Source organism: Panicum virgatum, chromosome 7K, assembly GCF_016808335.1.
Source record: "Panicum virgatum strain AP13 chromosome 7K, P.virgatum_v5, whole genome shotgun sequence".
Taxonomy (NCBI): Eukaryota; Viridiplantae; Streptophyta; class Magnoliopsida; order Poales; family Poaceae; genus Panicum; species Panicum virgatum.
Genome location: NC_053142.1, coordinates 29,380,530 through 29,394,670, shown reverse-complemented (window position 1 = coordinate 29,394,670; position 14,141 = coordinate 29,380,530). Strand labels below are relative to the sequence as shown.

At 48.9% G+C, this 14,141-nt stretch overlaps 1 protein-coding gene, 2 long non-coding RNA genes and 1 pseudogene across 3 annotated transcripts; 3 read left to right on the top strand and 1 right to left on the bottom strand.

The window, feature by feature from the left end:
- Positions 1–492: 492 nt before the first annotated feature.
- Positions 493–2,100, top strand: LOC120640812 (protein PYRICULARIA ORYZAE RESISTANCE 21-like). The gene is made up of 3 exons (XM_039916730.1): positions 493–701; positions 904–987; positions 1,089–2,100. The coding sequence occupies exons 2-3, from the start codon at positions 906–908 to the stop codon at positions 1,760–1,762; spliced, it is 756 nt and encodes a 251-aa protein (XP_039772664.1). The 5' UTR covers positions 493–701; positions 904–905; the 3' UTR covers positions 1,763–2,100.
- A 2,382-nt stretch (positions 2,101–4,482) lies between these two features.
- LOC120640813 lies at positions 4,483–6,732 on the bottom strand. The gene is made up of 2 exons (XR_005662004.1): positions 6,097–6,732; positions 4,483–5,570 (listed from the first exon to the last, which is right to left on the bottom strand). It is a non-coding gene; the product is annotated as an uncharacterized LOC120640813 (long non-coding RNA).
- A 345-nt stretch (positions 6,733–7,077) lies between these two features.
- On the top strand, positions 7,078–14,141 carry LOC120640089 (annotated as a pseudogene).
- Positions 11,421–12,470, top strand: LOC120640811. The gene is made up of 2 exons (XR_005662003.1): positions 11,421–11,862; positions 11,971–12,470. It is a non-coding gene; the product is annotated as an uncharacterized LOC120640811 (long non-coding RNA).

Sequence of the window (14,141 nt, the reverse complement as noted above, 5' to 3'; positions counted from 1 at the left end):
AAGGACGATCTTGCATACCAATAAATGAGAAAATTTGCTTGGTCAAACTTTAATGCAAAACACGATGCACGGGTTATTTGAATTGAAGTCCAAGCATCCACGGATCTACTTTTGTACCATCTTGCACTCTAATTGAGAAATAAGAAATTAGATGAGAGATTGAGAGCGCAATAGGGGATGGCCCTAGCTCTAGCGGTACGCGGAGATGGTGATGACGGCAATCGGCTACTCGGGAACTCACGGCGCCGGCGCCGATCGCGGTGTGCCCCTGCCGGTCCTGCGTGTCTTGTTGAAGAGCGAAGGTGAGGCGTCTGCATCGTGTACTCATTCACTGTGTACATTCTACGTTGGGGCCGTTCCGCCCGTCCAAGTTGATCGAGCGCCTGTGGGCATGCATTGGAACTTTGGATTGGACATGCATAGACTAAGTAAGTGCTGATTAGGATGCCCCGCATTTTTAGGGGCCCGGTGCAACAGCTCCAGTTGCACCGCACGTTATACGGGACACTGTGATCTGTTATATATAGAATAGCACGCTTGGATGCATGATCACTGAGCATCTGCATCCCTTCCTTCTCTCCTCTGAAGATGGAGGAGGTCGCCACCAGCAGCCTCTGATCTCCTACCGTAGCAGCTACCGGCCCGCTGCAGATTAGGAACCACCTGCGTTTCTTCAGAGATCGGCTTGTGAATAGACGAAGGTGAGAGCTGAGATAAGTTTATAGGCTTTGTTCTTGAGTTGGTTCTTGTGCAAAAGTGCGTCAGACAAAACGAGAACGACCGACAAAAAAAAGCCATATTTTTCACCTCGATTTCGACACTACGATACACTGTACTTGTTTGTTGGGTTCATGCTTGTGCACTGTGCACATGCGCGTGTTTTGTTGACATCGATCTTTGCAGGGATGCCGACGCTCATCATCACCGTGGACCTGGAGTGCTGCCGCTGCAGCGCCAAGATCCAGAAGGTCCTCTGCTGCATCCAAGGTGCCCGTATATCTGAATCATGGTTGTGATCACGTTATGAACGAATCATGTAACTTAATTGTGACGTGCACGTCCTTCACTGAATCATCGCTTCTGCGCAGACCGCGGGGAGTTCGTCATCGAAAAGATCGTGTACGAGAAGGACAAGGTCCTCGTGTCGGGGCCCTTCGACGCCGACAAGCTCTCCTCCAAGCTCTGCTGCAAGGCCGGGAGGATCATCAAGAAAATTGAGGTCGCCAAGCCGCCTCCCAAAATAACTCCTGATGACAAATCAAAATCTCCCAAGAAAGAGCCAGTCCCGTGCAAGGTGATATGCCCGTATCCTTACCCATATCCATGCCCGCAGCCCGCTTGGCCGTGCAGCTGCCCCACACCATACTGTTGTGGGTGCCCGTCGTCCAAGTTGCCACCGCCGCCGCCAAAAGAGGAGCCCAAACCTCCTGAGACCAAGCCCAAGCCCAAGCCCAAGCCAGAGCCAGCCCCATGCAAGGTGATATACCCGTATCCATACCTGTATCCGTTTCCACAACCGCCGTGGCCGTGCAGCTGCCCCACGCCGCACTGTGGATGCCAGTCCAAGCCGGCACCGACGCCGCCACCGGCACCAACGCCGCCACCGGCACTGACGCCACCTGAGCTACCAAAACCGCCGGCGTGCCAGTGCCCGGCGTGGTCGCCGTGCTACTGCAGCGGCGGCTACCCGCCCTACATGCCACCGTACCCGATGGTCATCTGCGATGACAGCCCACCTTACGGCGCCTGCACCGTCATGTAATCTAACTGCGGGCAGCTGCATGATGCAAATCGATCATCTTACATCTATGATCTATATGTATGTTTCTATACCAGCTGACTACGCTGGTGCGTTTCTGTATCAGTCGTTTGATGCTTTTGTGAGCCAGCGTGATCGACAGTGACATGATCCACGACCAAATGATGAAGTCATTGTAGTTTCTACAAAAATGTATTATCGTGGTAGGGCGATGCCAAATAAGGAGGAAAGTGTGCTCGAGGATTTCATAGGGACTGTGTGCACAGAGGTTTTCGTGAGGGTTTTGCATGTACTTCTAAATTTTTTATGATCGAATTTGCTAAATTCTCCTATGTTTAAAATGGGGTTTGCTCAGGCCCAAGGCCGGCGACCGGGGTTCGATCTCCCCCACTGGCACCGAGGGGGCCCTCTGTTGCCTCCTCTTGTGAAAAAAATGGGATTTCCTAGAAAGAGAGAGTTTACTCTTAGTCGCTTTTTCCTTACATGTAAGACGCAAGAAATCTAGAATAATGCAAGGGGCGATTGGATTTAAATGTTGTGAAGCCGACGTTCTTGCATTCTTCCATCCTCCAACTACCTATTTTTAGTAATAGTGGAGGTTGGTATTTTAGATGCAAATTTTAGAAGGTTCCTTAAGGTTATTTTTCACTAGCGCATAGGTGGGGTGGTGTTCATTGTAAAAATGGGGTTAATTTACATATAAATTTAGGGTTCTAATTTAGATTATCTTTCCTAATGGCACCCCAGGTGACCGTGGGTGAGTACCGCTAGCAGGGATCAAGGGAACTCCCGTTTAGAGATTCGGCCAGGGGTGTAACACGCAATAGGATTCCGTCCGTGGCAGTGTTAAGTGGACACGATGGTTTAGATAGGTTCGTGCCGCTCGGAAGCGTAACACCCTACGTCATATGTATGTTAATTGGCTTAGATGCAAAGATTGCCCTTTCCTCTTGGTGATCTAGGTCCCAGAGAGGTCTCCTTTATAAGTTATCCTTCTCTCTTATTTATCCTCTTTCCTTTCACCGCCTTTAGTGTGAATGCAGCGCCTGTAGGTGGATGCCATCGAGCAGGCAGGCTCTGCGCCCTCTGAGCGGAGCGCAGGCCGACGGCTTAGGCCTACCCCACGACCCACGACGACCACGGGCAGCGGTCAACCTAACCCCCAACCAGCGGCCGTGGGCGCACCCCCCTCCCCACCACCCCCTGGGCCAAAGCGGCCACCAGCGATTGCCAGGGCAGGGAGCCCTGGGCCCGGAGGCCACAACACCACGACGAGAAGGAGCAATGGGGCTCGGCGGACCAAAGCGCGCGCGACGCAACCAACTGAGGCAAGCGGTGGTGGCCACGGCCGCCGCCACCTATGGGGCGCGGCCCAATGCGAGCGGCACCGGCAGCAGCGTGGCCACCCGAAGCACCGTAGGCGGCCACGTGGGAGCGAGCCCTAGCCACCGGAGGAGAAGGCCGGAAGGAGGTGGGGGAGCGCGCAACCCAGCCGAAAATGCAAGATCCATCCAGGCAGACTGTGGATCTGGCCCCGGCGGCCGGCGGCGAGGTGATGTCAAGGGCAAGCTTGGGCGCCCGGAGGAGGGAGGCAGGGGGGAGTAAAGAGGGCCGCAGGCTGCCGCCGGCCACCGGGGGCGGCCTGGGAAGGGGAGGTGGCCAGCGGCGCTGATCGCCTCCAAGTTGCCAGGAAGAGTGACGAGCTGGCTTAAAGTTTCCAGACGTCTCTCTTCAACAAGATGCGTAGGACTGGCAGGGCACACCGCGATCGCTGTCGGAGCCGGCACTGTGACCATGAGTTCGGAATAGCCGATTGCTGTCACCACCATCTCCGCGTACCGCTAGAGCTAGGGCCATATCCCCCTATTGCGCTCTCAATCTCTCATCTAATATCTTATTTCTCAATTAGAGTGCAAGGTATGAAAGTAGATCCGTGGATCCTTGGACTTCAATTCAATTAACCCGTGTATCGACCAAGCAAATCTTCTCATTTATAGGTATGGAAGATTGTCCTTTTACTCTTCTAGCATCAATGCTTATATAATAAAATCAAAATTTATGTTAGTTAATTTTTATTTTCTAATAAATATAGATATACATTTTGCATTTCGAACCACAGCCTCAAAACCTTTGTAGGCCCTCATCACACATGCGCCTACGATTACTCAGACGAGATCTCGCGTAATCGCGTCAGGATTTGGTGTGGGGGACACGTCTGCACGGTTGGGGGTGGGGGCTTTATTTCAATAGCGTTTATTTCAAATCAGAGGTGCCATGCATTACGCCATGGCGACGAAACCAATGATGGCTCCTGGACGACAGGGCTGGGATCTCTCGTCCAAGCTTTTCATGGTCCTTTCACAAGTCACAACGGTTCCCTCTCTGTCGTCTCTCTCTCGTCATATCTTTCGTTGCTGTTCTTCCAAGATTCTCGGTACGAGTGTGCGTTGTGATTAGTTGGCGCTCGGTGGTTGTGTGCTTAATAATGCGTGAGTGCATCCTGTTGCGATGGCGATGTCTCCTGGATGGCCATACTCATCCCAAGGGCACTTCTAACTTATTACGTATGCAAGCATATATAGAACGTACGTGTGCATATTGTTCGCATTATTTTGCAATTATACGCAAGGAATCAGTGATATAGAAATAGAATACAACCTTAATTTCAGAAAGTTTGCGTTAGCGACACGTACGGAAACGATCCCAACAACTGTTCCAATGTCTTTTTCCACTAAGTGCCGCGCCCGAATTTCATTACTCGTGAGCAATGAAATTACAAAGTCCACCAAGTTCAGCAGTACTGGAAGGAAAAAAATTATACCTATTTCTAAAGCAAACAATGAATCCTTCATTAATTCTGCCCGTTCGCTTCGTCCGTTGCCCGTTCGCTTCGTCCGTCATCCAGGTGATCCAGTAACTCCATTGTCTTCATATGGGCATCAGTTTATCTTTTCTCCCCAACTCTTCTGCTCCGATCCAGCTGTGAATCCTATTATGACACAACTGCTGCTTACTGATACTATTCCATTTCTTTACCTATTTCTAAAGAGCGAACTGTTTCTGCAGTACTTCGACTTTTGATAGTTATCCATCATTGACAAGTGGGCCAAAAGACACCTCCAACCTGCTCGCGCGGCACCAACCCAGTCCGACGCGATCTCCGACCCAATCGCTGCCTGCTGCTCCTCCCCGTCCGTGGTGGTTCTCCCCAGTCCCCACCGTCCGCTTCCCTTGCCAATCCGTTCCTCCGCAGCTCCGCAACTTCGTCGTGCCCGGTGCCCATGGCTCTCGCAGATGACACATCCATCGCCTGTCAGGGAGTAGCAGCACGCATGAGGATCCCGCCGTCGATGGAATTGGCCGGAGGCGAGGACGACAACCCTGCTACTCTTGCTGGGTCCAAACAGACAATGATAAGAGACTCCCCTGATGGCGGCGGGTGATGGGGGAGGAGTAGCATGAGGATCTTGCTGGTTTTCGACGAGGATCCGGCTTGTCCATAAGCTAATGCTCCATCGCCTGCAGTTGCGAATGTGCTGCCCATTTGCCATGGCCGGCTTGACATGAATGTAGGGATGCTACTGATTTTGCTGCGCATGAAACGCAGCCCCGCTCGCCGCTGGAACTTCGATGCAGTAGCTCCCCGTCCCTAAACACATGCTGCTTGGGAGGTTTGGAATTGGAACCATACCCCTGCCATCGATCTCCTCGCCCACAGGCCACGGAGTCTCCCCCCTCGCTTGTACAGTGCGGCCCCGTTATCTTGAAGAATGACAAGACGGACGCGATTGCATTTGTTGCTTTTAGTTGTCTGAAATTATAGCACACAAAAAGATGTACAAAATGAATAATAATAATATCACACTTTCATAAAATCACATCTAGCCTTTATAGTGTGACGACATATATATAATTTTGTCCGTAGCAAGGCACAGGCATGTTGCCTAGTCTAAAGAAAAAGGCAGACACGCTAGGGATACAGCAGGCCCAACTGCCCTAGAGTCAATGTTTTAAATCTCCGGCTAAGGCCTTTAGCTGTAGTTTTTTCAACAGCTATGTAGAGCTATAGCTGGATATAGCGCCAACTAAGCCAGGTAGCGGTTTCCAAAAATAAATGAAAATTTGAGTGGGAATATGATAGAAATGATAACCTGATACAATTCAACCATACATCCAATATTCTGAGTACATGTTCAAGTTCATACAATGAAAATTTTTGGCTGCTGCTAGCTTGCTGCCGCTGCTTGCTAGCTGCTCCAGTAGCAGCACAAGCCCGCACCAGCCAGCCAAACCAACACACCCTTGAATCAGCCAAGAAGATAAGAAAAAACAAATACCTGTTGCTTGCTCGTGCTCCGGCTGAGACATGGTAGCTGTTTTTGCGTCTTGGGGGAGATCGGGAGAGGTGAGCACTGCAGAGTGAGCACTGAGGATTGAGGAGGCGTGGAGAGGACATCTTTATCTTGCTCGCCTCCGGTGTCCGGCGGTCCAGCCTCAGGCTCGTAGCCGCCGACTGCTGCTGAAGTGCTGATGTTGTTGCTTGCGGGAGATGAGGGATTGCAGAGGACTGAAGAGTGCAGGAACTTGTCTTCTTCCTCGCCTCCAGATCTTGGTCGAAGGTTGCAAGAGGAGGAGGAGGAGCAGCAGCCAGCGCCACCTCCGGTTCAAGAAGAACCAGCAGCAGCCGCCGCCGCCGCCTCCATTTTGAGCGTGAGGCAGGGGAAACGATCTAGGGTTTGCCTCACCAGGTGAGCATGGGAGGGAAATAAGTTGGGCCGCGCCACAACGATTTATTTTGGGCCGGCAGAAAGCTTTAGCGGGCGCTATAGTTTGGCCCATTTAGCGGAAATCACCAGCTAACTCCGGCTATTAGCGTGTCGCAGATGATAGCGTTAAAAGTAAAGTCTCCTAGCGGTACTATGCTCTAGCAGCTAAATCCGGCTATAGCGGCAGCTATAGCCGGAGATTTAAAACATTGCCTAGAGTTCAATAGGGTCTTTCCCAACTAGCAGAAAGACGGTAACACAAAAGGTCTTGTTAGTATTGATCTCCACCAGTTGGCCCAACGGCAACTGGGCCCTTGACTCGCGTCCTGATCGGGGACGCCCAGCTCAATAGACGGCTGGTGGGCCCCCGTCGCGTAGTGCCATATATAGAGAAGGTGGGGACTACGGCACATGACACGAGGTTCGCCGCCGCTACAGTCCCCACCGTCCAACCATAACCCGATCTGAGAGGAGGCGCTGCTGCAGCGGGAAGCACCACCAGCGACGTACCACCGACGCCGCCCTCCACAACTCCGGCGACCCGCTGCGTCAATGGCCCTCACCGACCTCGCCATCGCCACCGCGACGCCTCTGCGCCCGCGTCGCTGCCCTAGAGCAGTCCTACCCCAACAAACCAGTGATGGCCAGGTCGAGTTCTTCAAGAAACAGTGAGTACACCCACTGATCTACTGCCTAGTCGATCCAATGGATTCTAACAAAAGAAAGTTTTAGCAAGTATGACTTGCAAAAGTATAACAATGGTATCAGTTAGCTGATCTAGCAAAGTAGATCGATTTTCGGGATGGATCCGAACTCGGATCGAAAGAATCAAAGAAAAGAAGGGATTCGGTTTCGACCAACCCTAACCCTAAACACAAGAACAGAACTAATCCGATCTCAAATCGGAAGGAGAACGGAAAAGACGATTCGGTTGCGAATCAAAAGAAACAGAGACAGAACAAAGAAAGTGAGATTCGATCTCAAATCGATGAAGAAATACGATAGAGGAAAGATGAGATCGAACACGATCTCTAAACCTAACCCTAGCATGAAGAAAAGAACCGGTTTGACCTACATGGTCCTCACGCCAGTCACCATGGCCTGTACTCGCTTGATGCCCTGCGGGAAAGATGAACAAAGGCGCCGCTCGCGCAGATTGAGAGGATGTGAGCCCCAGGACAGGCGAGGCGCCTCGCCTATCCTGGGGCTCACATCCTCTCAATCTGCGCGCTCTGCCGTAGGCTCGCCTGTCCTGGGGCTCACATCCTCTCAATCTGCTCGCTCTGCCGTAGGAGCGCCCCGGCAGAGCCCCTCGATGGAACCGCACGCGACTTGGCGCACGCAGCCTCGGCGAGAGGGCCCGCGGCGGCGGTGGCAAGCTGCGTGGTGGCCTTAGGCTCGAGTCGGGGGGGAGAAGGAGAAAGGCTCGGGGTCACCTGCCGGTCAAGGAGGCGGACCGAGCAGCGCCCGCTGGCCATGGTGGCTCGATGGCCCGTGCGAACGGCGTGGCGCGCACCAGCCAGCCCTTGGCGGCCACCGCCTCCACGTGAGAAAGAAAGGTGGGAGGAAAGAAAATGAGCTAGGGTTTGGAGAGCTCGTCGCCGGCCGCGGGTTTTGCCCGCGCGAGGAGCGTGGCCGGCCATCTGATGTCGACCCAAGCAGATCGACGGCCAGGGGCGGTCGGCGGTCACACGGGCCAGAATGAGACCAGGCGGGGGGGGGGGGGGATCTTTCCTGGCCCAGGCCCATGCTACGGCCTGGGTATGGGGAGCACGCCGCGCGCGCAGGCCGTGGGCCGCGTTTCGCTACGGGCCCCACGCAGAGGCGCTTACAGGATGGGCAGGCCGGTTTTTGGCTGGCTGGGCCTCGTGCATAGTGACAAAGATTTAAAATTTTATTCATTTTTCAGAACATTTTACTTGTTGAATTTTATATAGTTTTGATCTCTATTCAATTTTGACCAACGTGTATGTTGTTTAGAGATAAAAGAGTACAGTAATGCTTCTGAAAATAGATTTTTTTCCTTTTCCGCTGCAAAGTAAAAGTTTCATCCTCTATTTAAATTAGAACCAACGGGACAATTTAAATAGAGGAATAAAAAGATATTGGTTTAAAGTTAAATTATGGTATTGCTATTTTCTGACCAACGATGATGATAACAATATTATGATTTTATTATGAGTTTAAAGTTCAAGGTTAAATCTCCGACAAATTTTGCATCAAAGTGATCAACTTTTTAGAGAATAGAGAAAGACAAAGAAAAGCTTATGAAAAAAAAAGAAAAGTTCTCCGCTGCAATAAAGAAAGATAAACTCAGATGAGTTAAAGTTCTCCGCTGCAATAAAAAAAGATAAACTCAGATGAGTTTTTTTCCTGTGGGAAAAGGCAGCCTGTAAGTTTAAGGTTAAGAAAAGGTTCTGCTGTTGTAAGTCAAAGAAAGATTGTTTTGGCACCATTTTGCCATTGTAAGTGTCAAGTTGAGCATTAGTTTTCTCTTAAAAGAAACGAAATTTAAAGTTTATTATGATGTTGTCATTTTCTGACCAAAGTTGATGATGACAATATTATAATTTTTATTCTAGTCATGTGTTCTATTTCTGCCCAACAGTGGTATAGAATTGAAAGTAAAGGAAAGTTGTATATTTTAATTTTGACCAATATTAAATTAAGACATACAATTCTTCCCAAGTAGAGAGAAATTAACAAACAAAACTTGATTAAGATCAACATTACAGATAAAGTTTTGAGGTCGCCAAGCCGCCTCCCAAAACTGATCCACCAAAATCTCCCAAGAAAGAGCCAGTCCCATGCAAGGTGATATGCCTACATCCTTACCCATATCCATGCCCGCAGCCCGCTTGGGCGTGCAGCTGCCCCACGCCATACTGTTGTGGGTGCCCGTCCAAGCCACCAAAAGAGAAGAAGTCCAAACCTCCCGAGACCGAGCCCAAACCCAAGCCAGAGCCAGCCCCATGCAAGGTGATATACCCGTATCCGTACCCATATCCGTGTCCACAACCGCCGTGGCCGTGCAGCTGCCCCACACCGTACTGTGGATGCCAGTCTAAGCCAGCACCGACGCCACCACCGACACCGCCTCCACCTGAGCCACGAAAACTGCCGGCGTGCCAGTGCCCGGCGTGGTCGCCATGCTACTGTAGGCAGCTGCACGGCCCATGCCGTACCCAATGGTTGTCTGCGATGACAGCCCGCCCTACGGCACCTGCACCGTCATGTAATCCAACTGCAGGCAGCTGCGTAGTGCAAACTGATCATGTATGTATGTGTATCTACGTTTCTATATATACCAGCTGACTACGCTGGTTCGTTTCTTGTATAAGTCAGTTGATGCTTTTGTGAGCAAGCGTGTGATCGACAGTGACATGATCCACGACCAAATGATGAAGTCATTGTAGTTTCTACAAAAATGTATGATGCTGGCAGGGCGATGCCAAATAAGGAGGAAAGCGTGCTCGAGGATTTCATAGGGTCTGAATGTGTGCACAGAGGTTTTCGTGAGGATTTTCCATGTACTTCTAAATTCTTGCTGAAGGAATTTGCCAAATTCTCCTTTTTAAAACGAGGTTTGCTAGGAAAAAGATTGAGAGAGTTTGCTCTTAGTCGCCTTTTCCTTACATGTAAGGCGCAAGAAATCTAGAATAATGCAAGGGGCGATTGGATTTAAATGTTGTGAAGCCGACGTTCTTGCATTCTTCCATCCTCCAACTCCCTATTTTTAGTAATAGTGGAGATTGGTATTTTAGATGCAAATTTTAGCAGGTTGCTTAAAATTATTTTTCACTAGCGCATAGGCGGGGTGGTCATTGTAAAAATGGGGGTTGTTTTTAATAATAGTAAAGAAGGTTAATTTAGATATAAATTTAGGGTTTTAATTTAGATTATCTTTCATAATTTCACAGTAGGTAATTCAGATAAAGATTAAGGAGTTACTCTACGTTATTTTTGTAATGATAGAGGTAGGTAATTTAGATATGTATTTAGGGTTTACATTAAAGTGTCATCGTCATGACATCAGTTTAGACAATACAATAGGTTCACCAATCTATCACTACTACAAAAATGATTTATTGGAACACCTCATTTTCTCTCAGGGGCAGGTCAAAAAGTAACATGTGCCATAGTATATGACCCGCTCCTAAACATGCATTTCTAGCCGTGGGTGATCACCCGCCCCTAGAAATGGCCACCATTTTTAGGGGCGGTTGATGCTATCATCCGCCCCTAAAAATGCATTTTTAGCGACGGATGACGCCATCACTCGCGCCTGGAAATGACCACCATTTTAGGAACGGGTCATTCCATAACCCAACCCTACAAATGGTGTCACGCAAAAAAAATAATAACATTTTCATATGACCTCGGAGGAAGACAAACTTTATACCAAAATTATAAAGCTTGACGAGATCTACAATTTTGTAGTTGATAACCTTTTCATCTAAGGTCATTTAATAGTCCAAAAATTATTATAAGTTCTCTAATTTCAAAATCTACAAGTTTTGATTTGTTTTCAAACAACCTCGGATGTAACAATTTCATATCAAAGTTGTAGTGGTAAGATCTAAAAAATTATAGTTTACATATTATTCATTTACTAGTTGTGCCCTATATATGGCTATGACTATATAGTATCTCATACCACTATAGTGATTGCAGTTTTCTCCAACAGCTATAGTGATTGTCAACAACATTGATGGACATTGAATTTAGATGGGCAACAAGGCTGTCATTGGTAGGATTAGTGACATCATTGTTATTGTTAAGATATTCCTATCTAACAGCCTTGTCAGCAAACCGCTGCATATCCAACAGCACTGTCATGTATGTTGGTAGGGTGCCATCCTTGATTTGGTCACGGCAAGAGGTCCCAACTAAAATGAGAGTACTGTTATGGTTTTGTGTCATATATGTGATAGCCTTGTCATGTATCAAACCATAATTATTTTTACCCGTTCAAAAAAGATGACTGCATGTGCATGTGCATTGCCGCCATCTCCCCTCCCAAATCCCAATGCGCCCACCCAATTGCTCGTTCTCCTCCTTGCGCACTGAATCAGCACTCGATTCGCAGTGCTCATCCGCAACTAACACTGAATAGCTGTGAGATCCGCTCCAAAGAGCAGCTGCACCCACCATATAAACTGCAGCCATGGAGAAATGCATAGGAACGTTGAATAGAGGTTGGGCGCGGAGGTGGAAGAGGCAGTAGAGGAGAAGTTGGCGCCAAGGTGGAGGGGGCCGTCAGCGAGGTGCTGATGGGCGGCATGGTTTTTTGGGTGAGCCTCCGTGGCAAGGATAGGGGCGCTGTGGTTCAAGAAGGTATTGATTTTGCTCAAGCTTCAGATGAGGGTGGTGGTGATGACTACCTCTTTATCTCTGATTCGGAAGATGAAATCAGTGATGAGTTCATGGTTGCGCCACATTCAGGGGGCTCTTTCCTCCCTGACACCGAGGAGCAGGTGCCCTCCATGATGGTGGCACACTCGCCTGGATCATCCATCTTTGAGACTGAGGATCAGCCTCTGAATGTCGTTAAGGAGCTGGTCGAGGACAATGAAGGATAGGGAAGCGATGCGTGGAAGGACTTAGGCAGCCACGCTCAACCACTGGAAGAAGAAGCAGATGCCGACCTCCCTGATGCTCATGAACAAGATGATGGTGCCAGCAATAAGCTTTGCGAGGTTAGAGATAGTATGTTGATGATTTTAGTGCCATTGTATTTCCAGAATAATGATGGCAACTAGTACTTCCTAGATTCTAGTGATTCTTATCATCCATTAGTCATTGTAGAAATAAGAATATTTTTGCTTTGGGAAATCCATTGAGATAACTTGAATGGTACTGCAAACTTGATTGTACTTGTCACTGGATCCATTTAACAAATGCATGCATGGATCCATATGTGTAACGTTTTTTTATTGAAGGCACGTGCACAGTGCATATATATATATATATATATATATATATATATATATGCGTGTGGATGATGTAACGAAAGAAGAGAGTCCCGCACGAAGAAGCCTGCTCAGATTCATCTAAGTTGATAAAAAAGATGACCGGACCGAATAACCCAGCGCCAAAGCCGCGAAAATACTGCCGCCAAAATTTCGTTGCCCCGCTGAAAAAACAAAAAAATCGTTGCCCACTAGCAAATCTTGCCCGCCAACAACTCAGCTAGCGATTCCATCGGCACCTTGATAGCCAACTGCCTCCACGTCTCTTCGTATTCGCGATCGTGAGTCCCGCCATCGGCACCGCAGCCGCTGCCGCAGTTTCACTATTGTCGCTGCCGGTATTCACTACGAAGTACATATCTCCGGTGACACGGCCACACCAGACGCGCTGAAGCCGACCATCTCTCTCGCTCAGTCCGTTCTGCGGTACTGCGCCGCAATCTCTAGCCCCAATCGTAAGCTCGTAATCTTCTTCTTCATCTGCATCTGCATCTCGTCCTGTATCGAACTGCAGATGCATAAAAGGCTCGGTGACCCAGCCTGAATTGGTACTCATCGATCACAGCTTGGATCCCGATCCCTCATCCTTGTGACTGTTTCCCTCCAGCGTCTGCAAATCCGATCCCCATCCACCAAATAGACAAACTCTCAGGTGACAGCTGCTAGTAGATAGGCTCGCCACAGCCAAATTCCCTAATCCTTCCCTGTTTTTACTTGTATAAATGGTCCATTGATTTATTTTTTATATGTGTTGCTTTGATAATTATTGAAGAGATTGACTGATTGAAAATCTAGGTGCAAAAAGCTGCGACTCATCCTCGTTGTGTGAACTATTCTAGTAGAAAAGTGCTAGTTTTGAGCGAGTATTTCCATCAATTATTTTTCTGAATCATAAAAGTTGATAAATTGTGCGAGGAACTAGAATGTTTTGCCTTGGTTTATTTATTATGCTTTATAATTTTATATTAATTAAAGATATCAGTAACCATTTCTTCTCATTTTTCCTGATAGGGGGATTAGGACATTGATAGTTCAGCAAGCTGTTCCTGGCTAACAGATCAACATGTAAGTTACTCTCCTCTTGTACTTCTTCCAGCAAGTCATTTACATGAATATATTTAATAACATAGAAAATTTCTTGTGTGCCATTGAAACCTATAACCATCCCTTCTATGCTATTTAAACTAGAGGTTCCCTTCATTGCCCGTATCCTTACCCATATCCGTGCCCGCAGTCCGCTTGGCCGTGCAGCTGCCCCACGCCATACTCCTGAGACCAAGCCCAAACCCAAGCCAGAGCAAGCCCCATGCAAGGTGATATACCCGTATCCGTATCCATACCCATACCTGTGTCCACAACCGGTGTGGCTGTGCAGCTGCCCTATGCCGCACTGTGGATGCCAGTCCAAGCCGACACCAACACCACCACCAGCACCGCCTCCACCTGAGCCACCGAAACCGCCGGCGTGCCAGTGCCCAATGTGGTCGCCGTGCTACTGCAGCGGCGGCTACCCGCCGTACATGCCGCCGTAGCCGATGGTCGTCTGCGATGACAGCCCGCCCTACGGCGCCTGCACCGTCATGTAATCTAACTGCGGGCAGCTGCATGATGCAAATTGATCATCTTACATCTATGATTTATATG

Bases quoted from the DNA above. Each gene is read 5' to 3' on its own strand.
- LOC120640812 (XM_039916730.1), top strand. From the start codon at position 906: ATGCCGACGCTCATCATCACCGTGGACCTGGAGTGCTGCCGCTGCAGC. The intron at 988-1,088 runs GTGCCCGTATAT...GCTTCTGCGCAG, and splicing joins GGTCCTCTGCTGCATCCAAG to ACCGCGGGGAGTTCGTCATC.